This window comes from Trachurus japonicus, chromosome 21 (genome assembly GCF_045865225.1).
Source record: "Trachurus japonicus isolate A0001 chromosome 21, Traja_1.0".
NCBI lineage: Eukaryota > Metazoa > Chordata > Actinopteri > Carangiformes > Carangidae > Trachurus > Trachurus japonicus.
Genome location: NC_140927.1, coordinates 20,061,225 through 20,087,106, shown reverse-complemented (window position 1 = coordinate 20,087,106; position 25,882 = coordinate 20,061,225). Strand labels below are relative to the sequence as shown.

The following is a 25,882-nucleotide window of genomic DNA, read 5'->3' as shown; positions in this document are numbered from 1 at the left end:
GCTGCACTCTGCTCTCCTTGGTCAAGTGGACAGCTTCCAGCAGAACAAATTGTGTTACCTGCAGTCAGCAGCACTCTTTTGGCCTGCTGCTGTGTGTGTGTGTGTGTGTGTGTGTGTGTGTGTGTGTGTGTGTGTGTATGTCACACTAATCACCAGAGCCATCACACAAATCCAGTGGGTAGTCCTGTTCCTCAAATGTTTACTGTGTTCACCTCAGCACGCACTTCTACCTTGTCACGCAACGTGCACACTCTTATCACACCACTTGCACCAACATACAGTACACACCTTCTTTGTCGTCATGGCGAATGATGGCATCCTGTATGATATTGGTCGAGCCGAAACGGACGCGGTGCTTCTTGCGATGGGCGGCCGGGGCTCGAACCTTGACTCCACCTTGCTGGCGCTGAAGGTTCTTTTCCCTCTCATAGTACGCCCTTATTTGGTCGCAGCGCATCCTCCTGACCAAGCGCTGGCGCTGGCCGATGGGGAGAGACTCCAGAAGACACTGGTCTATCTCCATGTTCTGACGAAAGACATTACATAGCTGGAAACAACCTGGAGGGACAGAGAGAGAGAGAGAGAGACAACGATAATGATATTCAGAGTGAGAAAACCAGACAGCTGTGTAAGAATACATACAAATGTAATTCATTTATGCAGTGTTGAATAGCACGGACATAAGCTGTCCAGGCAACGTGTGAGGGAGAAATGTGATGAATCAGTGAAAACACTGCAGACCATAGTGTTTACTCTAACACAATTTTGATGCTGAGCTAATGAGACGGGGCTCAGATGATAAAACACAAACACTGTTTGCTTCACCTCCTGGCAGAACTCTGTTTAAACATCTCTATTACTGTTTTGTGTGCATATACGGAGGCTTGCATGTCTGTGTGTGCACGCTGCCCTGCTGGATGTGGGCAGCCACTTTGCATATTTACCGTGCAGGAAAATTTTCTGTGTCTGTTTAGCCCTCAGGTGATTTGAAGGAAGCATCACAGCATTTAGCATGTTGTCTGTCCCGTCCCAAAAGAGTCTAGCGATTCTCCTGACTCTGCATAATCTCTCCACCTCTCAGTGGAACTTAGCCAAACAGACTTCATCACAAGAAAGCTGTTAAAGCTATTGTATATGCATTAGGATATGCTCGGTATTAGACATTTTGATTATTTTGTAGCATGCACTTCACAAAAAAATACACAGGGCAGGTTTAAAGCTACCAAATCTGTGCATCAAGAGCGGAATCTAATGTTGAAGCAATCTGGCATTTAAAGTGTTTGACAAATCCAGGTCACTGCCGGCCCAGAAGAACAGCAAAACGATGCCTTTGCAGAAATGTTGTGTTTCGTTTTTTTTTCTTTCTGACTCACCCACTCATCCCTCTTTGGCCCTGCTGTCTTTAAATGTCATGTCTTCTTTTATCAAACTCAACTTCACTGTTCCCTTTGTTGCTCTTGCTCCTTTGAGCCCATTTTGTTTTAATTCTCCAATCCTCGGACCACGTTTGTCTCTCCAGCGATCTGCCTGAATGTGTCTCTCTTTGTCTCTGTGTTTCATCTCTGTCTCTCTCTGTTAGGATGACTGAGCGCCCATCAGTCTGTTCGTCAGGTGGAGAGTATTGTTAGTAGGACACCTTTGAAGTACTACATGTTGTCCCCATGGTTCCCCACCCTCCTCTGTCTCCCTCTCACTACTTTATCAACTCTTTTCATCGAGCAAAAAGTCTTTGAACAGTGCGAACATCCAGGAATGAAAAATATCGCAACAACAAAAGATGTCCTTAACAGTCCTCCAATGGCCATGTTGCTAATTTGTGTCTACTTTATACAGTAGGGCCTGAGGTGTGTTTGGACTAGATCTTTATCTAAGAGAAACAAAGTCATCCTGGCAGACAAATGAAGCTGCTGTGTCTGTATGTGCTTTTCTACTGTTTGATATATATCTTTTCACTAAAACACCTGCCCCCTTCACCCTTTTTTGTCACACATACACACACACCTCCTGTACAATACACCCGTGCCATCTGCTCTGGTTAGACATGTAAAGAAGGCTCTTTTGTGTTCAGGGTCCAGACAAGGAGGGGGGGAGGAGGGGTGGTGGGTCATTATTATACTGTTCATGCCAGGTGTCTGCTTCAACTGTATTTTATTTTAGGAACTTGGCCGCAGTTTGGGCAGACACACAAACACACAGACATACAAAAGCAAAAGAAAACCTGCTGCCTTTTTCAATATCGTGCCACTCCGTCTCTCAACAGTCCACCTTCAACAATCGCTTCTTATACTGCCTCCATTTTTTCTTCTGCTCTCATATTTCTTCCCTGCACCTTTTCTTCTCCTCAGCTCAGTCCTTTTTAATATGTGACATGTCGCAGTAGCAGTAGCAGTGGTGGAGTAGTAGCTGTGGTCAGTCTGTCCGCCTTAGTAGTCACCCATCTAAGATGCCCTGATCTATAATATACTGACCCATAGCTCACCGCAGGGCTGAAAAATAAAGAGGATGAAGAGCAGAACTTGTCATTAAAGGGTGCATTAAGCTGATTGGACTTTCACATACACACATACACACCCTAGATCATTGGCTTCAGTCAGTGTGTCAGCCTAACGGGCAGAAATGGATATACTATGAGTGCACAGCTCAGTCAACATGCAGAGTGGGTAGAGATGGAAAAAAAAACCTTGGGCTGAAACTAATGATTAGTTTCCTTTTCAATTAATTATACCGATATTGTCCGGACTAATCATTCAATTTGAAAAATGTAAATTGTAGCCTATCATCACCACATCTTTGTTGCAACAGTAAAAACAAAGGGTCCTGAGCTGCATGTTCTGCACCTGCTGATGCAGGAGGCCGCTTATCCTTCACCCTCTCCGTCACCCTCATATAATATCCACTAAGCATACAGTCAAGGCTACGGCTACGTCACCCCATCAACTTCCAGCACATGATGCATTATACTAATGCAGACATGATTTATACACAAGGCATTAAGGTATGTGCAGTGTATAGTGGATTGAAGGATAACAGAACAGTTTATCAAGAGCAGTCAAACACGTTAAAGTAAAATAACATTAAGTTACTAAAGATGTTAAGTGATACAGATGTGCATGTCTATACAAATGATGATGTATCTCAGTGTGTGTTAAAAGGTCCACTTTAATTGCACAGCAGTTCCCGTGTGGTTTTAGATGCTGTGATGTGTTGTGACTGAGAAAATCTCTCATGACTTGTAACAACCTGCTGTGTGTTGCTGTGTGTATCTACTGTGGCTGAAGGAAAAGCACATCCCTCCTGTTCAGTTTTACTTATCATTTTTTAAACGTTTACATAAGATTTACTTGAGAGTTGGATGCAAAAACAACAGTACGATGTGGCGACACTGTCATCACGCACAGAACAGTCAGTTATGACGATGGCATTTGCTGCTGTGTGTGATGAATGGCTCTGAATGGATAGACTGAATGTGAATGAGGACGGGAAGGACAGTACAGGACTGAGTCTAATGGGAGGCAGAGCTCAATGAATCTGAGAAGAGATGGAGAGAGTGAAGAGACAGAGAGAGATGGCGATAGAAAGCAGTTTTCGTTTCCTGCCATTTCATCTCCGGGCTATCAGTTATTGATTGAATGTGGAACATCCCATACAGGCTCCAGCTAATAACACTGACAGCACAGCAGGAGCTTCTAAATTAGAAAATAGCACACATACACACACAGACACGCATAAACACACACAGGCTGCAAACGGCAGGCACTATGAAAGTGCAGGATGCAGAGAGATGATTGGAACAGGTAGGGGTTCGGGGGTGAGAAGGGTGATTTAAGGAGAGACTTTATGACAGACTGCATCAACTCTGTCATAGGATTTACTTGTTTCTCCTCTTTTATTATCCCTCTTTACTTGTGTCTCCACCGTTACCTCTCAAATACCATCATCTCTCTTTTTCACTCACACTTTGCACTATTTGCCCGCATTCTTCATATGTCACTCATACCATCCTCACGTCCTTCTCCATTTCTCTGTCCTGCCACCCCCCCCACCCCTCTTTCTCCAACACTAATCTAAATCACCCTCAGTGTTTCTCCATCTGTCCTTCTCTCTCTGAAACGACTTTCTCTCTCAGTCAGTCTGTCAATGTGTTATGAATTCACCAGACGCTCATGGGATCTGCATCTTTGTGGCTCTGTTTCATCTTTCTCTCCCACTGCCGCTACCTGCCGCATTCACCGGTCAACTTCACACATCTGCAGCAGCAGCAGCAGCTCTCTGCAGCAAGCTCACACACCCACTTACTGCACACACACACACAAACACAAATGCCCATTTGAAGTTTAGTTTGTGCAGCCATGACGACAGCGGCTGACCAGAATTTGACCAGAATATAAACTCAAACAGTTTATGAGCCCCTGGATACATACAGTAGTAAGTGCTAATGTTACAGAACACACACCCATGTCCAAGGCATACACAAGTGCACCTGCACACACACTGGCATGTACAAAAAAAGAGATGCTGAGTGAGTACTTACAGCATTTGATGAAATGGTAGTGAGACATTTTCTAAGTCAGACAGTCCGGCAGTCAGGTGGAAAGGTGGGCAAGGAGTCAGTAAGTCAGGCAGGCGGGCGGGCGACAGTCGGCAGCTACAGGTTCCAGCAAAACTAACTAATTCAGAGCCTGTAACCCGGCAGGATGCATTATTAATCTGGCTCCCTGCATGCTATCCAAACTCTGTGCCTCTGCCTGCATTATTCACCAGCATCAGCAGCGGCTCCAGTTGCAGCCCATCCGGCATTTACATGGGCCCAGACTTACACATGCACTCCCGCAGCCACATACACACACAACACACACACATAACACACACACAGACATACACTCCCGAGATCCGCCCGTCGGTAAGGGGAGCTGCGGCTGTTTCTAGCACTACTCGCCTACAGCCAGATAACCGCCGCACAACGTCTTCCCAGCCACGACCAATGCACGTGCTCCACTGGCGTCACTGACTGACAGCCGGCTCAGCCCACCTACTGTTCAACACACCCCCAATGACGCAATGCTCTTCACCTCCTTACACACCCCCTCTCTGCCTCCGTCTCCTTCTGCCACACATACACACACACACACACAGACAGGCAGTGACTCATACAGATGCACACTTCTTTGGATTATTCTCAACCTTCATAGGTAGAAAAAAAAATTATAGAAATTAAAAAATGAAAAAAAGAGGGTGGGTAGACATAAGCAGAGTGCAAGGGAGGTCAATGGAAAAAGCAGAAGGAAAGAGATAGGAATGAAAAGTGGAGGATGATGTAGATACAGCAGGGGGAGCAAGAGAAAGAGAAATAAGCAAGAGATGGCAAGAGGCAGAAAGAGGGGGGGGTGTTAAATTGGATAGAAGGGCAGCTAAAGAGAGAGAGAGAAGCTGCTGCAGTGCGGCTTTTGGTGCGGTGACAGGTTAAGTGCTCATCAATGGTCTTAAACTGGCCACAAATTAACTACAGATAAGTATAATTCTCTAAAATGCCGGGGCTTGTGACCAGTGCATTAACACAAACACACACATACACACATCATCATGCATTTCTAATGCTATGAGAAACAATGTGCACTAAGTGCTTGCAGGCATTTCTATGACTTTGTGCTTAAAGGTTGATTTACATAAATGAATACCTATAAGCTTAATATTAAAATCAGGATCTGCACGAGGAGGAGGTTAAGAGTGTGAGGATGAACGAGGGAGGAGAGAGTGAGAAATTAAGAAACAAGAGAGAGAAGCAAGAAGGACTGCAGACAGACACATACAGTATGTGAGAGCGTAAAACAATTTAACAGGGTGTGCAGCGTGTGACTAAAGCAGGATTGTGACACGCATTTTTGAAAATCTGTGGCACGGTGCTTTCGTACATCTGCAGGTTAAACGCCGCTTTTTCCGTGGGAGATTTGGAGCTGTAATGCCCTACTTCACATGCCCGTGTACTATAATAAATGGGTATGTGGAGATGGGATAAAAGAGCGCGAGAAGCAGAGAAGCAGGTGAAGCAGAGAACGGTGAGGAGGAACAGAGCAAGCTCGAATGAGAACGGGAAGAAGACAGAGACCGGAAGATGGATGTGTGTGTGTGTGTGTGTGTGTGTGTGTGTGTTAGTGCCAGACAGACTGCTCGAGTAACTCCTGTCATAGGAAATCAGGTCACAGAAGCAACTCGCAGCATCTCCTGCACAACACTGCCGGTGCAACTACTCTAACATCGACGTGAGTAAAAAAAAATACGGCAGGTATATGTGCAATGCATCCAAAGATTTCACTACAGTGAATGCTAATAGTTTAATAAGCTGCATTAGTTACAAAATTTACACACAGGCAACACACACATTCACATATCATGTATTTTCAGTCAAGGATATCACAATGACTCCCCCATTAACACTTGACACCCATGACAATACAGACCGCACCGTAGATCTGACAAGAGAATGTCATGTTTTTCAATCAAAATGTCATGAGGCATTAATGGCACGTGCCAAATCTTGCTATCTGTGCCTGCAGCAATAGACATGTACAAGCTGTACCAGGGAGCAGTGATGTGCTGGAACATTAGGACAAAAGGTAACACAAGGTCTCAATGTGAAACATCCTGCTGGAGGGCAAGACAACTACTCTTACTGGTGTAAAAGTGACAGGACACCGGATTGGAGTCATGTCCTGATCACTTCTACCTCACTACAGCTACAATTAGGTCAGGAGCATCGTCAGTGAGGTGCACAGAGGAGAAAACAGGGATAGATAATAGAGGGACAGATTTAAATCAGTCTGTTAAAAAACAATTATGCAGCAATTACAAGTGGAAAAGTGCCATTTCTCATTGCCGTGCTCAGACTCTTGTTATCTAGATGTGTGCAACAGTATACATCTGTGCATGTTTGCACAGAACCAGCCCTAATATTGTGAATGGTAGCACATTCTGTAGTAACATGCTGCAATTGGCCATGTGCAGATTGTCTCGCTGCTTCCACAGCAGCAGCTTTTGTCCCACGGGAGACGACAATTTTCATTCTCTTTGACACTGCTGTCATTCTGCCATCATCACCCTCAGGTGTCAATCAATACTGTGACTGTGTTAATTTGTACGGCTACCACCCTAGAGTGTGAGCATAATCCACACTTGTGTGCAGTCTGTTTAAATGATGCTAATGATACAGGATGCCTGATGCAGGAAATGTTCCCTATTACGGCAAAGCCAAAGGCACCCGGTAACTTTGGGTGTGATGCATTATATATGAAAAGAGATCTCCTTGGATTAATTATTCATCAGACGTGATTTACACAAATAAATATTTATTTATTTTATCAGCCAAATTTTACATTTTGAATGCTATTTGCATCTATTATGGGTTGCTTAATATTTGTGTTTTGCACTTTGTGTACTGATTGGCACCTGCACCTGCATCCACAAAGCTTTTTGAGAGGGGAAGCGGAGCACATTTACCAGAAACAAGAATCCCTCAAGCCTCAATGGGCCACTTGACTAATATAGATTGTATGTGATCACAATCTATACATAATGAATAACTCTCTACCTCTTTCTCTCTCTCTCTCGCACACATGAACACAAACCACCAGTCAGGTTAATCCAGTGCTTTTATATTCACTAGATTACGTTATCTCCCTTGCCTCACTTAGTCTTTACATTAACCCCTCTCCTCCATACTGGCGTGGTCAGAGTAATTTGATTGTCCTTGAGTAGAAAACAGCACTGTATATAAAATGGTACAATGTTCATCTTCACAAGGTTCCCTGTTAAATATGCAGAGGATTTTATAATTTACTGCATGCATTCATTGTTTAAAATCTGCTGCACAAAACATGTCAACAACCATGTTTCAAGCGGGGGTAACAGCTTGTGTTTGTGTCACTGCTTTAGGTTTAATTGTTACATTTCCCAACCCTACTGCTATCTTTATTAATTATGCTACTGACAAAGCCCTATGAGATGGTCTGCAGTTTATTCTCTTAGTATTTCTGTAAGTGACACTGGATATTTAACTGAGGCATACTCTCATGAAATGCACTGATTTTTTACATCGCCAAAATATGACAAATGCTGTGAGTCACTTCAGACCTTGTAAACTATAATTATGAGAAAGCTGTAAACTGTAAGCTTAACTTAAATAACACATAAGTGTTGTTGAACATCTTCTTACCTGTGTGACTGTTGTTTTGGATAATCAGATAAAACATGTGTTAGAATTTGTAATAACTGGTTTTACACTGAGCAGCCATGCATCAACAAGGGTGCTTACAGATCCACCCCAGTGGATATTTGCTCACAGCTCTGGGAGAGAGAGATGAAAATGTGCAAGAACTAAATGTAGGAGTGAAATATTTATGACCAAACGCAACTGAGGAGTGATAGTCTGAAAGGAGGAACAAATATCCTTTGGCGAGGCAAAGTTGCAATGATGTAGGTTGGCGCCAGCTGTTGGCACACCTGGCTTTTACACAAGATTTAGGGTTGCTTCATTTCCTGTTTTTCACAGTGTGTTATAATATTAAATTAATAATATGATTCTTAGCACAGCAAAATAAAAAGCTGCATAATGTAGCACACAAAAAGGATCGTCATTGACTGGAAACAATTCAAGATGATCGAAGGCAACATGCACAAAGACAAGGTTCTAGTATGCACAATCGCAAAAACGTAATTTAATAGCATTACTCACTCGTTTTTTCAAGAGAGTGGATATTAAGTTAAGAGAAAAGTGCAAGAAAATGGTACTTCTCCCGCTTTGTTCTGATATTCTTGAGTCTTTCTGTACTATGGCTGCAAACAGCATGTAGGAATTTGCAATGCTGAAATTCTCTTGGATGTGTGTCAGGGGTTTTGTGATGAAATGAATTAATAATTGATGAATTACGCAAAAAACATCAGACATCAGAAACAGAAACAATTTTCTGTCCACCAACCTCTGTTTGCATGTATGAAATCTGTGTTAATCTCAGTATCACCCCGTGGGCTGGATTATATTGTAATCCAACTATTTTTTCCTCCAAATCAGCAGCTCAGTTCAGGTTTAAATTCAACGGCAGGAATTACTATCTAATATTCATAATACTAGGTAATAGCCCAGCAGCAATATCGGTCAATTCCAAGGTGGATCGCTGCCTGCAAGAGGATTTAAACGCTTCTCTGCATGATGCTATAGAGCACTGAGAAACACCACTGACAAATGAGGTTTATGTGCCTCACTAAAGTCCAAATGGAAGGTAATTAATGCTGCATTATGCAATTTATGATAATTCTGCAGTATACAGCTTATAGCACCAGGCCTCAAGCTTATGGATGAGATACAACCGCCTACGTACATACTGTACCAATCCCAAAAAAATAAAGACCAGAAAATCAAGGTACAATTCGTTGTTTTGACTTTTTAAAACCATGTACCTGGTTTGCTACGCTGTAATAATGATAGTTTGGAAGCATCATTTAATGTAACGAAGAGCGTATATGTAGAATTTCACTATGTAGCAAAGCCTGTCACAGTGTTGAAGCAGCACCACTTGTTGAAAAACAATTTAACACATGATGGACAATGTAGGATAGAATAAAAGAAAGAAGAGCAACCATGTAAGAACCAGTCACACTGTCCATCTGTACAGAGTGGGGGATCATAGTGTGTGACTCAATCGCAGACAGTTGTTCGCAAGCCAAGTGTTGCTTTCAACAGCTCACAGGCACTGATCGAACAGACAGGCAGAAAGACACATTTCACGCTAGGAAATCTGTTTGATGGGCTCCACATAAGGCAGGCGATGTCACCTTTGAACCATTTGTACCAAACTAAACAAGAACAAACACGCAACAGTTGTGAATTCAAGAGCTGCACATTGACACAAACCTTGTTCAATCCTGTGACACGCTGTGTGGGAACGCAATGCAATGCAAAAAAACAGAGTAAACCAGTAAACCTCAACACCTGCCTAATTACCAGGGGTTATATCGATGCAACTTCGCAATAAAGTTCAAAACAAATGAAACATTAATGTTAAAACAGGCCCTTGGGCTGAGTTTCAAACCTTTAGTTGGCAGTCGTAGTCTTGTTAATTTTAATCAGGTTATTACATTTCTGTAATTTTGCCAATGTTTGTTAAGTTACCGTAGTTACTTTAGGGTTCTTGTGCTTGATTTATTATTTCTACATTGTATCACACATTACTTGGACTCTGCAGGAGCCAACAAAACTGGATTTCTAAGTTCTTTTGCAAGAATCGACAGCTGAACTTGAGAGGAGGAGTGTGAGTCAAGGACAAGAGACATTACATCTGTTGCATCAATCTATTGATAGATTGCTGAAGACTGGCAGAATGATTCAGCAAATTTATCACCACTGGCCAGGAAGAGAGACAGAGAAAAATAAAACAGAACAAGACTTGACAGACAAATTAAGTTTGTTTGTATGTGACAAAAGCAGTGAGAGACAGAGGAGAGCTCTGACAATTAGTAACTCGTCGGCCAGTTTTTCTCCTGTTAAACATTCTTGAGCTGAATAACTCACTTTCTGTATGTAATTATGTTTCATTTTTTTCTCTCTAAATCACCTCTCTTCCCCCATCTCTTCTTCTCCAAAATCCCTTGCATTTGAAGCATGGCCAACTCTCTCTTCCTTTGTCTCTCCTTTACTTCCCTCACACCCAGCTCCCAGCTCCCAAGCAGCTGACACAATGGACAATATGGGAACAGAGCGGATGCCTGCAACATTCAATAAAAGACAATCAGTTACCAGGCAAACAAAAGAAAAGCATGTGAACTGCTCCAAACTAAAGAAGCACTACACAAACAGCCTCCTCTTACCTTATTCTGCTCCCAGCTGACTGAGAGTGAAAAGCGTGACCACTGTGTGACACATACTGTATTAGTGACTCACGGTGAGCTAACAGACTCATAGACAGTTGGATCCAACCCACAAACACACATCAGCATTCTGCTTGTGTTCTCATGCGAAGCTCACAGCTGCTCAAATTCAAGAACCAATATTCCCAGAGAAACCAAATGCACATACACACTATAGTAGTGTGCACGCATTCCTAAACATTTAAATGATATACAACCAGCTGTTTCGTTGTCCTTCGGCAAAGCCTAAATACTGCACAGGCAACCATGATGAACACACGCAGGGAGACGAAATAGAGAAAGATTGATTTAAAGTTAAGCTTGATTGTAAAGTAAGTTTATCTGTATCATAAGAATATCTTGACAGTTTTGAATACGGAGGGAAATTTCCCATGAAGTTACATGTTGACATTGCAAATCTAAAGTAGAATCAGGTAATATAAGCATGTTTCTTTTGGCAAAATAATCTACTTAGTGAGACTTGCTGAAGCTGTGAGAGGCTCTCACATCAAGTGTCATTAAAGAAATAGATTTCAAGGCAAACAGAATTAAGATTTGGACACAGACGGTGCCGTCAGCATCAGTGAAATTTCATGCAAGTTCAGCTTTAAGCTTTTTCTGCTTCTGCTTCACCCTGTCTTCACCTTGATCTCAGCATCCTGTAGATCTCTGTGTTCCCCCCAGACAAGTCTGAATCGATCCACAGTCTCTGTTGTACCAAGTTCAGTGAAACCCTGCAGAGAGCAACAAGGTCGGAGCCTACAGAACAGATTTCCTCTGTACATACAGTATCCTGCTTTCACACTATGGGTTGAAGGGTTTCTCACCAAGGTTTTAAGAGACAACTGTCTGTGAATAAATAACAGCTAGTTTTTCCACAGAGAAATGTAATTTGATGCCATAAAAGAAGTTGAAAATGCAGATAATTCATGTCATTATGTTTCTGATTTCCTATTGTATACAGCAGTTGCCCTTACTGTACAAGTTCACCATCCTTGAGGTGAACAAAAAGCCCATGAAAAATATACCAAAATATTATATCCTCTCTTCCTCAAAACATCTTCCTTCTTATAAGCTTGAATAGATCTGTGTGGGAGTTCATCTTTATTCTGCTGACCTAAGGTTACAGTGGCACACAATGTAATCTATCTCAATTTGGCCTGTTGTTCTGTTGGTTTAAGGCATACAGTAGGAGTATTGGGAGCTCCACCAGCTGAATGCAGCTCTGGGTGTTTCATTAAACAACTTCTTGAACCATCTGAATTTTTATTGTTTCGCACCTCACTTCACTGAAAGTCGTTTCAAAGATTGTTTGTCAAACAGATTTAACTATAAAGAGTCCACTGGTATTGAAAGATTTTGTAAAAAGTTCCTATGAAATACTATGATCACAGTACCAATTAAATCTTAATTCTTGTATTTGCTGATTTAAATGGATCAAAATCAATTAAAAAGACAGATTTCTGCACTGAAAATGACAGTATAAAAAGGAGAAGCTACGAATGATGAACGTTTAACATATCAAATCTCTGCACTGACTCACAGGCTGGAAGTCGATAACTAAACTGTCCAGTTTGTGTGTGTGTGTGTGGGCAGGTTCAAACATGATGGTGTTTGTGCACAGGTCCAGTCACTGTATCTGGCCACAGCCTGGCCAAACAGCTGACACCACACGCAGGAGGGACTGACTGCACACACATGGACACACACTCACAAACCACACATGCACACAAGCTGACTTCAGCATGGTGTAAACACATCATCGTGTCGCTAAGCAACCTCCTTGAAATAAAATGCCTTCTCTTTTCCAGTAGTCATGAACAGTAAAGAAGAGAAGCACAGCGTGCGCTGAAGATCAAATCTAAAACTAAACTCTGTGGAGAGGAATGGCTTAGAGCCAAATTCTGAGTGTTTAGTCACAACCGTTACCTACAACATGGAAAAAAAGAAGCATTATGTTGAAATGTGTTTGCTACAGGGCAGTGCTGCTCTTAGAGATCTCCACTAGTGATCCACTAGTGACCCACTTGTGCCCCCGACCATGTCACTCACAGTGATTCACTCAGCAGAGCTCTTAATTTGACTGAAAACATTTGCCTGCACTCTTTTATACTGTCTGTGCTGTACAAAATGCACTGTAGAAGGACCATGTTGGCTACATGCAAAAACACAGACCCACACCAACTGAGGCGATGCTTATTCAAAATTTGAACATTGGTTTGAACATCAAAGATGATTGAACTGTAATTATCTATTCAAAACAAACACATACAGAAGTTTGCCTTGTGATCCAGCAGAGGGTGCTCTACAGCTTCACCATTAGCTTGACCTGTGGCATGCCCTGTTGACCTATCACTTAACTAAACGTGTATTGTTGCGTTGTTTGCCACAAAAATGGAGAACACTAATGAGCCAACCCATCCTGAATAGTAGAAACAAATGAGATCACAAATCTGAGAAGCAGCGAGTGGATCTACACCACACAGGTCTGTTTGTCAGCTTTGTACAAGACTATCACAATGGATCAGCGTACTACTTGCTCTCTTGACACCCAAGTAAGACAACATCACAGGCACTCTCAGTTTAAACATGGTCCTTGCCAAAAGCTAATGAAAATGCTATCAGGAATAAGATTAAATGGTTTATATGCAAGGGATATGCGACCCCTTGGTATTGTTTCAGGAGAGGTTTCTTGTTGTCATGATGGAACTGGAGCCACATAATAAAATTCGTAGTTGCACCACAATCTCAGAAACAGCAACTTTATGGCACCACATTAAACTGTCTGAAATAGCCTAATGTGTATTCATCCTCTTGCTATTCATAATTAATGCCCTGAGCCCAACATTACTGAGGCTGAACAGACTCATTTTTCACACTCCTTATCAAAGACACCTTCCCAGTATCAACACTGCTACACTAAACTCCATCTTAAATGGTCTATCCTAAACCGACTTCAAATCCCTCTTCAACATAGCACCAGTTATTTTTGTTCAGCTCTGTTTGCAACGAAACATTGCGGCTTTGCTCCTGAACTCAGAGGAGCAGGAACTCAGAGAAGCAGCTAAATGACTGAAAGTTAATTCAAAATGTAAATGTATCTCTTTGCATATTCTCCCTAGATACAAACGCTTCACACATGACTGCCACTGGAGGCCAGAATACAAGACTGCCTTCAACACAATGTCTTAGAGCCTGTTTGCGCTGCTCAGCAACAATGTGACCTTGATGGTAGCCACTGAAAAGATGTGAAACATGAACACCCCGCATTCACTTCAACGACAACACGAGATATGATGCGTTCCAACAGATATGCGGACCGACTGATAGTCCTAGTAATGGATTATACTCTCCAAATCTAGACTAAATGTTGATCCATTGATCCCTGAAGTAATCTGTTCTTCCATTCAGGATGCCGGCCAAGGAGACACTGAGCTAAGGATTCTGATTGGCTTTCCTATGATCTCTAGCCCCGTCACTGTTTGTGTCTCAGGGGTCAAGGCAGGTCATCATTAATCACACATCTACATGAATGGCACAGGCCTTCCAATTGAACTCACAGGAGGGTGGAGAAGACCACCCTTAATTTGGAGGAGGGGGGGAGGTTCACAGTGCACTGTTGGAGAGGCAGCTCCTCTGTAGCTGGTCCAATGTTTTGATCTTACTATGTAGAGAGTAACGGACGGACAACTTAAAAGTGAAAGGACCGGGGCATTGATTCATGACAAGTGAAAGTATCAGCAGCAGCACACCCAGTTGCTTGACAACAACACCACAACAACAAGGCAGCATGTCTCTCTAACTCACATAAACACAATCACAACAGGTTTGTGCTCAAGTCCAGCGCTAAAGTGTGACAAACCATGCCATGTATACCCAGGAGTGCTCATCATTCCCGCACAATCAGCTGTTCATTCCCGGTCAGAAACACACACATTCTTCCACACTTAAGTATCTCATGATATATTTAGACCAATGACAACTGCAGGGAACATCTGCCTTTCCTTTCATTCCCTGTGAGCAGCATATGAACATTATCACACACACACATAGGCTAATATCCTCTCTCTGTGTTAAGTCTCACATGTTGACAAGACCAAAGAGTGGAAATCACGCATGCACTCGCCATCCATCGTCCTCAAAAATCAGCTCACCCTCACTCTAATAATGGGAAGGGAGGCAACATACGGAGGTAAAAGCGGAGCCTTACCGGTGAGAGCCCGACACACAGGAGACACCAGCGTACGGGAGGAGAGAGAGAAATGTGTCTGCCCAAACGAGGAACACCAACAAGAGCCACCTCCCCCGTGTGCTCCGCCACCAAATCAATTTCACACTCCCTCACCTCCCCGCCACTGTGATGTCACTCATTCATCCGTTTCTCCGTAGCCATGGCAACTCCGCCGCTTGGACCTGTTCATTCTTCTACGTCTGCCTTTCTCTCTCTCTCTCTCTCTCTCTCCTTCGACGTCCCTCCCCCTCTCCAGACTCGAGTGAAGCCAGCCCACTTACTCCATCTGTGGGGTACAGTTACACCCCGAGCCACACTTTGCATCCACCCCCTTTTTTCTTCTCCACTATCACGCCGCCTGTCTGGTGTGATGAAAAAAAATAATAAAAAAAACGAGGAGGAGGGTATGAAACACAAGAAGGGGAGGTGCCCTGGATTCACCTCATGGAGCATACACGCCCTGAAGAGTTTGTGGTCAAACAGACACACTTTCTTTTTTTTTTTTCAAGGGGACCTGCTGCCAGACAAGGCAGACACAACAGAGCCTGAGTGGCTTTGCTTGGAAATCACTTGTTTAGACGTGAGCCAGCTGTCTCATTTGCACACAGACATACAGAAAAACACAACATGTAATGCAGCCTGATGCACAGATGTGTTTGTAATTCCCCAGTGCACTCACAACAAGCTCTCACACACACACACACACACAAATCCTTAACACTCGGCCCTGCAGTGCACTACTGTGAGGTGATGAATAGTTAATGACCAGCACCATCATTATTAAGGTGCCCCTCTGCTAATAATCCTCATGTTGACCTTGGAAAAAGGGGGTTGGAGGAAAACCTGGTCATTGAGAGACAAAACCAAACACAGACACACACTTAGACACACCATCACCCTGTCTGAAGCCTTCTCCTTTATCTACAGTACTGTAAGTAAGGGCTGACGACCTCACTTCAACCATTTCACCTTGCGCACCCACCACCCTGCTGTTTTCATGTTTTAATTCCCCATTCAGTATCTCAGCGACTATATAATACTACTAAATAATGGAAACAGAAAGACACATGGCCGGTTATATTTAAATTAAATAATAAAAAAAAGACAATCTGAGGAAACAGGTTTGCAGTGAAACAAAAGACACAGTGGCACCGAGGTAAAGAAAGTAATTAAGCAGTGACCAAGTAAATAAAGAAGCCCCTTAAGGAAGAAAGAAAGAAAGAAAGAAAGAAAGAAAGAAAGAAAGAAAGAAAGAAAGAAAGAGGGTCTGTCTGAAAGAGGGGGGGATCTCCTCTCTGTCCTATCGCTTCCTGCATCATCTGGTTTTTAATTAGCTTTCCCCTGCTTTTCTCCTGGAAAATCTCCCCATCTGTCTGCATCAATCCCTCGCTCGACATGGTTAATCTCTTGGTTGCTTCTCTGGCATAATTAACGGTTAGTGTAGGAGCCATTCTGGGCTTTTATTTTGGTATATTTTTGTGTCTTATTTTGTAACTTCCGCCCACATAGGAAGTGAGGTGGGGCATACGGTCACGGTGGCTTATTTAAACTGAGCTAAACGATCGGCAGGTGTTGCTGATTGGAAGCAAACAATTCTTTGACCGTGACATGCTGTGCTGTGACATGAAGACCTGTTCCACTGGTTTGTACAAATAAATCCCCTTTTTATGGTAAACTTTGTTGTGGCAATTGGGTTTACTAGCACCATGCACGCGTCAACTATAAGCTACTACATCAGCAACAGTAAGTGACTCTCTTTTATGGCAAGAGGAAAAGAAGTCACTACATAAGTCAAAGAATTGCTTCATTTGTGGACTGAGGAAAGCATGGTGGGAGCGAGCGGCCGTTCATGCCGAGTGGAGTGGGTTTGAGCCACGCCACGCCACGCCACCTTGCTGCCGTCTCCGGGGCCATTGGGGCTGTTGCCACAGCGGAGCTGTCCGAACTGCTGGCCCTCACCAAAGCCATAGGGGCTGCGGTGGGGCGAGGGGAGCGGCTGCCGAGCTGTGGATCGCCGGCGGCGCGGAGCGTTTGGTGTGGAGGAGCTGCGGAGCAGAGCTGCGGGTCATCACCGGTGCGGATCGGAGCCATAGGGGCTGCGGGTCGTCATCGGGGTGGAGCGGCTGAAGCTACGCGGCGGAGACAGCGGCTGCAGCACGGAGCGATTGGCGCTGTGGGTCGACAACGGAGCAGCGGCGGCGGAGCAGAGCGGCTGGAGCTGCGGGCACCGTGGCTATAGGGGCCGCGGGTCGTCATTGGAGCTGCCAGCTGTTACCGTGGCTATTGGGGCCATGGGTCGTCAGCGGAGCTGCCCGCCGTTGCCGTGGCTATTGGGGCCATGGGTTGTCGTCGGAGCTGTGAGAGCTACCTGCCAGCAGTCACCGTGGCCATTGGGGCTGCGGAAGGCCGACTGCCACTACTGCCAGCTAATATGAAACATGAACTTGACTGTTTTGATTTGTGTAAATGATGGCTCCTCATATGTATATTTTGTAAATTGTTTTGTCTACGGCCAGAAAGCAATTTAGGGGCCGGTGTAGGAGCCATTCTGGGCTTTTATTTTGGTATATTTTTGTGTCTTATTTTGTAACTTCCGCCCACATAGGAAGTGAGGTGGGGCATACGGTCACGGTGGCTTATTTAAACTGAGCTAAACGATCGGCAGGTGTTGCTGATTGGAAGCAAACAATTCTTTGACCGTGACATGCTGTGCTGTGACATGAAGACCTGTTCCACTGGTTTGTACAAATAAATCCCCTTTTTATGGTAAACTTTGTTGTGGCAATTGGGTTTACTAGCACCATGCACGCGTCAACTATAAGCTACTACATCAGCAACAGTAAGTGACTCTCTTTTATGGCAAGAGGAAAAGAAGTCACTACAGTTAGTCTTATACCCTGGATGAGATGATTTTGGTTAGACTAGTCTTACCCTACTACCACCTCTTCTCTTCCCCCTTTCCAAATAGTACTGGTCTGGCAAATAACCAGTCATCATGAACTACATGGAGAGGCTGTAGCCTACATAGTTGTATTAGAAGAGATGTATAGTTGTATTAGCTGAAAACCTAAATTGGAGAGTCAAGCTGCTTAGCTACATCTACTGTACATAGTATAGTGGACATTATGGATTACTAACTTTTCCTGTTTCAGTCAAAGCTGGTTTAACTCAGTAATTGCTGGCAGAGTGAGGCACAGCTTAGTGTAATTGTAGATGCTGACATTGATTACTTTTTTAGATGCTAAAGAAATACGTCAAACTATTGCAAAAAAAAAGATGCGCTGGGTGCTCAAAGGTTAAACAACACAACACAAGCCACTGCAAAAGTTTTAAATAAACTGGTAAATGCTTTACCCTCGTTACCTTCCCATTATTCTGATCATATTTGACATTATGCTAACTAGCATCAATTAGCATCCTGATGATGACGCAGTTCGTGTTTACATAACTCACCTGTGGGACAATAATGATGTTTGCAGTTCGATTCCCATCCATTTATATGAATTTATGAAAGTTTTCATGTTAAATTCTTCCTTTTCCTGTCATCTGTTACGTGTTTGTCCCGTTAGAGAAGTAAAAATAAAATGAAACAGCTCAATTAGGAACAGGTTAGCTACTTCTCCACTCTGAAGAGCCTCCGACTTGTGGTTGATTTTGTCGGAGTAACGGGAGGTCGAACCAATGGGAGGTCGGACCAATGGGCGGTTCCCCTGGTGGACGCTAGTTTCGCGTGGGCCTTCAGAGCACGTGACCTAATTGGGTAAACGGATTATTACAAATTTTATGAAGTCTATGTGTGGTGGTTTTTGATTTAACTTGACCCCCTAACCCTATATTGTCTTGGTGTGGACAAAATAAAAAAATAATGATGTGCGTGTTTATAATAAAGGTTTTAAATATCTTAACCTGCCTAGGCCTATCCTGTCCAGTGCATCCAAATGTAAAACAGAGCAGAGTTTGTTTTGATTATCAAAATAAAGTTTTCACAAATTTGAAGTTGATATTGAGGTTTTCATGATAGGCTACTACTACATCTCTGCACTTCTTACACCAAATAAAAGTAAGAGACTGTCTAAAGGTAACTTACAGTAGCCTATAGGCTACATTACTGTTAGCCTACTTTCCTACAACAGTGATGCTTGGGAAAGGGTAATATTTCACTGAAAGCTACACTGTTAAGCCTAGGCTACAAATCTTTGGCTGCTGTAGGCTATGACAATTAATTTTTCTAATCAATTGTTCATTATTTGAAGATAATATAGTCTGGATCCCTTCATAATGCCTCATAACAGTTTATGTTTGAAACCTCCTTAAAAAAACGTAAACACATTTTGCACAATGGAATTTGCACATTTATCTTTTCTGGCACAGTGCTGAGTAAACAACTCGTGCTTATTAAACTAGATTACTTAATTGTTGGTTGCAACCGCTTACATAACTGACCACATTAGATATCCACACAGCAAAATGTGCTTCTCATCAGTCTACCTCTGACTATGTGAGACTGAAAATAGCCATGCTTACAGCAATCTGTCACGCCACTCTTTAATCTAAAAGCACAGCACTGGTACAATATGAACCCTTGAACTTATCACACTTTACTCTGACAACTCTATTGCACTCACCTTCATCTCGTCCCCTATAGTCACACTGCAGGTAAGCGTGTGGTCATGGCTCCAGCTGAGCTAATCTCCCTCTACTCTGGTTAAAGGGCGATTGGGAAGTGTAAGATGATGAATAAAGGAAAGAGTAAATACAAAAGAAAAGAAAGAAACGGAAAAGGTTCAGTGATGAGTAAGAATCTAAACTTTGGAATTGAGGTCTACATGGGCACGAAATATTCACATATAAATAGAATTTGCACACACACACACATGCACACACCTGAGGGGTGAGGGCGGGGGCTGTGATCCAAAGCCAAAGCAATTTCCTTCACAGTATGGTTTGAAATATAGCTTTAACTAGAGATTATCCCTCTTTTAGACCCCTTACCTCCACTTAGAGACGTGAACAGAGAATACAAGACTTACATAAATCCTTTAGTGCCCCTTCCTTCTGTATTCATGCTCTTTCTCCTCACCTCTCACATTCCCCTTCACCTTCAATCCTCTCTTTTTCCTTTCACCATGTTCCACCATCAATATACCCTCTGTCTTTCTCACACCCACAGTTATAAATACCAGTTTGACAGGGATCTGCAGAACATCAGCATGGTAGTAAGTGGGAGTAGCATCATAGCATCTTCAGAGGGGAGCATCATGCCCCATTAAGTATTGACCTAATTTGATTATGGGTTGAATGTGGCAGATGACATGTTTGAAATCGAGTGCACAAACATCACAGCCAGACGATATCTTTCATCTCAGTGTAAATTCCCCTCACGGCTCCTTGGTTAGATCAAAGCAGAGTTTTTAAAGGGAATACTTAACCAATGCTGTTCGAATGATTACCAGGGCTCTGCAGCTGGGCTCCTACTCAGCACTCTAATGTACACTATTGTCTTGCTTCAAGCAAGACAACCTGGTAGGTGGACACGTGTTTGTGGCAAGGGGGAGGGTCTGTTTTTGTGTGTGTGTACTGTATGTGTGTGGACGGTTAAAGGCCTGATAGAGATGGGAGCAGCGAAGCAGCTACATTGCATGCACCTGCCCTCACACACATTCCCAAAAGAGGAGAGAGAACCAGCTGCTTCCCGATCTACTCTGCCGATCTGTCTGCCCTGCTCTTTTCTATTTTTTTCTTTCTCTCTTTGCTAAGAAGGACCTCTACCCTCTCTCTTTCCTTGTCTTCATCCTCACCGTGTCACACAATCTAGTCCTTTCAGCTCCCACTCCTGCACACTACATTACCCTCATAATATTCAAGTACCACCAAATGCTTCTTTTTTCACGGTTATAAATTCCAGCACTCTCCACTTCACCTCATCTTTTGCCTCTCCATGGACAAATAAAATCCACCCGTTCCAGTTCACAGTCCAAACATATGAGAGGCAATACATGTTCACATACACACACATGTTGCAGATTCAAGTCCTGGCAAGCCCAGACACACTGACCCTGACATCAATGTCCCTCACTGACATGCTGTCCAATGATAGCCCTGGAAGGAAAACAAAGTCTGCAAGGCCGCCAGTCACATGCCAGTGGCAGCATGCCTGCATTAGTATGAGGAAGTCTTCTATAGAAAGATGAGGTCACACAGAGAACAGACTCCCCCACCCCCCACCCCCTCTCCCACAAAGACTATATAGGCTCGGTCAGACCTTTGTATGCACCTGTTTAGTCCTGAACCCATGTGGACAGCTCTGCTTTGATGATATTGTTTCATCAGATGGGGGAAATCTTGGACCAAAGGTTTGGGATTTAATCTTAGCCCTGCTGGAAGTGTTCCACTCCCAAATAACATGTTGTTGCTGCTGCTGCCAGCAGCGCTTCCCACCACCTGTCATTAGCTTTAGCTGCTGTTTGAGTCGACCAACTGTCCAGTCCCATGGGCCTCACTTATAAGAATAGTCTGGGATTTCATCTGCATCTCACAGTCACTCTACGGACACCTGAGGTATGTATAAAGGAGGAAGAGAGGTTATAGATTACACTTGATGTTTATATTACTTCCATTTATTATATTTTCATTTTGAATTCATCTAAATCATCTTGTCATTACAGCAGTTCAGCTGACTGTGGACAGACAACAGAAATCTCTCTCAAACAGATCAACTTTAATTGATTAATGAAATAATTTCTAAACATTGGAGAAGATCTGATTTAATGCCTTTGTTGTAAAAACAAAAACAAAAACAAAAAACTATATGAAGTCTTTTGTTGCTCTAGAGGCAGCTGTGCCAAACAAGATAAGTGACTTGAGTTAAAGCAGAAGTAAGTGGTCCGGTCGTTTTCGCTAATGCTGCGTTCCAGGCAGGCTTTTGAAATCGTAAATTACAGCTTCAAGTCACAACTTACGACTTTGTAGCGTTTCAGGCAACCCACTCGTGTTTTTCCGACCTGTTTTACCGGTGAAAGTCACTAATGGCCACTCGTAACTTCCGACCGGTGAACTCGTACCAGATCGAACTGGTATGACTTCACAGGTCGGAAAAACACGAGTTTCCTTGAACGCACCATAACAGTCCTCGTCCCTACGTCGCCACATTCACGGCGTCCCTTGGCTGCACACACAGCCCTGCATGCCGTTCTCTCTCCTCATTGGATAAAAACTGTAGGATACGATAAATGTTTTCTCTTCGGCTCAGAGCAGAGCAGAGGGACTGAGAGACCTGTGTTTCGGTCCAAACACTCTATGTAAGTGATTGCTGTCGGAAGATATAACTATTTAAGACTTATATTAACACAAATATATCACTTACTTCTGCTTTAAGTATTTGGGTCTGAAGACTACAAACTGAAAATGGAAAAAGAAGAATATGGGTGTGGAGTTAGAAAACAGTGATGTCACCAGTCCTCTTTAGTCCAGTCCTCATCATTACATGAGACTGGTGGCTTGAGGCTACATTAGCAAAACACACCCAAGTCACCAGCTGTGAATTATGGATAATATTAGGTCTCTGGATTTCACAAGGAAGCAGAATGCAATAACATAATAAATTAATGATGATATCTCTGTTTCTGCAACAATTATTTTTTGTTTTACTTGGGCATTTGCTGGAATTGGAAAAGCATTGGTCAGACAAAGTACACATTGTTACAGTCAGATATTTCCTTTGGCTCAGGACTCTTTGGGAATATATTTTTAACCTCACAGACTGAACAATGACTCAAAGTATAACCCAGAGTTTCAATCAATATTATTCCTCTATTATTCTCATTTTTGTGGATATTGCACATTTTCAGTCTAAAACAACATTAACCCGTCTATTCACCGGGTCACCAGTCATAAATAGCACATGATTGAGACTACAGTTTGCACTAATCAGATTTAAGGGTGTGATAAATCTATGGCTTCCTCAGATGAACAGTAACCCCCTTAATCCCATCCCACCCCCTACTTCTGTCTGCCAGATCAGCTGTCTGCTCTCTGACGTCAGGCACATGAAATGCATCTATCTACTTGGTGTATATGAGCACAGGCTGACTGGTACAGTGGGGGGGGGGGGGTGTCTGTCTGAGGAGCTGGAAATCCAGTAAGCTTGGTAACCAGCTAGTCGGTCTAAGAATAGATCTCATAGCAAACAGGAATTTCTCTCCAGCTTGACTTCACTGATCAGAAAGCAGACACAACTGTTCTCGCAAACAGGTGGTGGAGGTATTTTCTAGTTTTATATTTCTGAATTTTATGCAGCCATGACTTTCAGAGCACATCCCCACAGACCTCGGCGAATGAGTATTGCCCTCTTTAATCATGCATAAGAGGTGTCATTTAAATCTTGCTGAAGCCACGGGGCCTCAGCATCGCAACACGGCCGGTGGCCTGCTTTACATGAGTGAAACAACGGGGGGGCTGTATATCCCTTGAACACCTCTGGAGTTCTGACGGGAGCAGATACATCAAAAACCTTTCTTGTGAGGCAAAGTCTTTGCATAGCCTTCCCTCCCTCCTCGTCATCATCCTCTATTGCTCATAAATCAACCCATAATTATGAAGGAGGGTGGTGACTAAGTCTTGAGACCATGTGGCAGAACAGCTGACCACAGCACAGGGGACTGGGCTGTGTCCTGACACAGACCGACAGACTACAGTTTTCAGACATTTGTCTGCTGCCAGTTACACCCAAAGACCAGCAGCAGTCATGGTCATAAAGTAAAACGTGTAGAAAAAGAAGAAGAAACCAAAGAGACTTGAATGCAACAGCTGGAGCCTGGCATTAAGTAAATGTATGGTGGGGATAAACAGCAAGTGATACCTCCTTGCTGCCAGACAGAGGCCCACAATCTGTCCGAGCAAGAGGACAGATGGGTGTAGCACATGCACACGCACACACACACAGACACACACACACACACACACACACACACACAGGGATGACGGTTGCTCTTCCTCCTTGTACTTGCAGTTTACCACGATTGCTTTCAACACTTGCTGCTCTGCATCACATCACCGCAGGGGTGAACAACTTCACTTCAACCTGCATGAACTCACTTACGAGCATGCATGCACACAAACAAACACACTGGGGGCGTGCAGACTCTCCGCCGTCTGAATGAGCCCATCTGTGAGCCCCTATGAAACAAAAGGAAGAGTTTTGTGGGGTGACACATCCAGAGCCATGTTCTACATTCTGTCACATCAGCTTTACAGACTGTAAAATCTGTTCCTTTCTCTGTCTCTTCTCCACTCTATTCTGTCTTGCAGAGACAGTGCTCTGGTCTGTGTCTCTAATTCCCTCCCTCACTCCTACCTCCGCCTCTCCTGCTTTTTTTTTTTTTGGACTCTACCCTCTGTCTCACTTTCTCTAAACAACGAGACACAGGCAAGGCACTGTACACATCGCAAAACTACACAGCGTTTGGGTGAAAGTTGCCCAAGGTCCTCTGAAACTGGGACGATTCCCAGCTGACATCCAGTAGCCCAAGGGCTTTTTGGATGGTGTGTGTGTGTGGGTTGTTTGTGTGTGTGTGTGTGTGTGTGTGTGTGTGTGTGTGTGTGCGCGCGCAGTGAACAAGCCAACAAACCTGTTTCCCTTTTGCTGTGCTGCCAGCCGGCACACATGCAACATCTCAGGGCAAACAACAGCATGCAAGATGGAAAAAGGGAAGGAAACAAAGGGCAGTCTTCAGGCGGCGAACAAAGATAATGCCATTTAAGAAAAAGAAATACTGCTTGGAAAATATATATACACCTGAATGAAAGCAGACAGACACAGGCTTTTGACTGTTTTTGTGAGATTTTCACTCACGAAAATGAACTGAGGGAAAGAATAAAACATTCAACTCACACAAGAAGAAGAACAGACTGACAGTGGCCCACTATCAGGCCTTCTGTGACCACAGCTCACACAGTAACTAACACAGTGGACAACAGAAAAAGGACACACAAGAAACAAGTGGCACCATACCTCATTGTAACGTTCGCCTTGTAGCTCCTGATGCTTTCTTTCTTTCCAGCTGAGAAATAAAATCCAGTCTGCTCTCAGCTGCAAAGGCTTGAAACACTTACAGAAGAGACACAAGGGGAGGAATCAGCTCCCAGCTCCCACTACATCTACACCCAAAGGCAAAGATCCACCACTGACATCCCATCAGAGAGAGTCAGAGAGAGAGAGAGAGGGGGAAAGAGAGAGGGGGGGGGGGGAGTGTGCCAGTTTGGCTGAATGAAGGGGGAGTAGTTGAAAGTGAGTCAGTGAGAGAGAAAGGAGGGAGAGAGAGAGAGAGAGATTTAGGAGTTAGTTAGTGAGGGTGCGTGTTTGTGTGAGAGAGAAATAGAAAGAGAGCGAGACGGGAGTTTAAATCTCTAATTACAACTGCTTATCACAAGCCCATAAGCAGCTGGTGGGAATGATTGACACAGGAGTCCATACACACACACACACACACACACACACTGTTGCGCTGCGTGCATGTGTGTACACTGTGCATTAGTGTTACGGGGAGGAGAAGCAAACACTCAGACAATGGACTAAAAGGGAAACCAGAGTGGAAAAAAATAGGACAAAAACAGAGAGAGCAAAACACAGCAGATGTGCCAGGCAGCTCCTACCTACTATGTGCCTCCTCTCCTTCTCCTCTTTTCTTTCATCCCTTTAACTCCTTCCTTCACCCCACCTCCTCCTTATGCTGCTCTTCAACTCTATTCTCCATCAGCATG

The 25,882-nt window shown here is 43.6% G+C and overlaps 1 protein-coding gene across 6 annotated transcripts in view; it reads right to left on the bottom strand.

Annotated features, from left to right (window-relative positions):
- The window catches only part of myo16 (myosin XVI), a 97,329-nt gene extending 72,032 nt beyond the window's left edge, over positions 1-25,297 (bottom strand). For 2 of the 6 annotated variants that reach the window (XR_015034662.1, XM_085766177.1), the window contains exons 1-2: positions 4,532-4,776; positions 289-558 (exon numbers count right to left, since the gene is read on the bottom strand). Coding sequence is in view for 5 of the 6 variants with exons in the window: in XM_085766177.1 (XP_085622303.1) it covers positions 289-558; positions 4,532-4,559 (298 nt within the window). In the remaining variant the exon portion in view is untranslated. Of the gene's footprint in view, positions 1-288; positions 559-4,531; positions 4,777-11,537; positions 11,562-15,103; positions 15,318-19,749; positions 19,900-25,133 lie in introns of those variants that run through there. The other 4 variants (XM_085766180.1, XM_085766181.1, XM_085766179.1 and 1 more) reach the window with 4 other exon arrangements.
- Between the last annotated feature and the right edge of the window lie 585 nt (positions 25,298-25,882).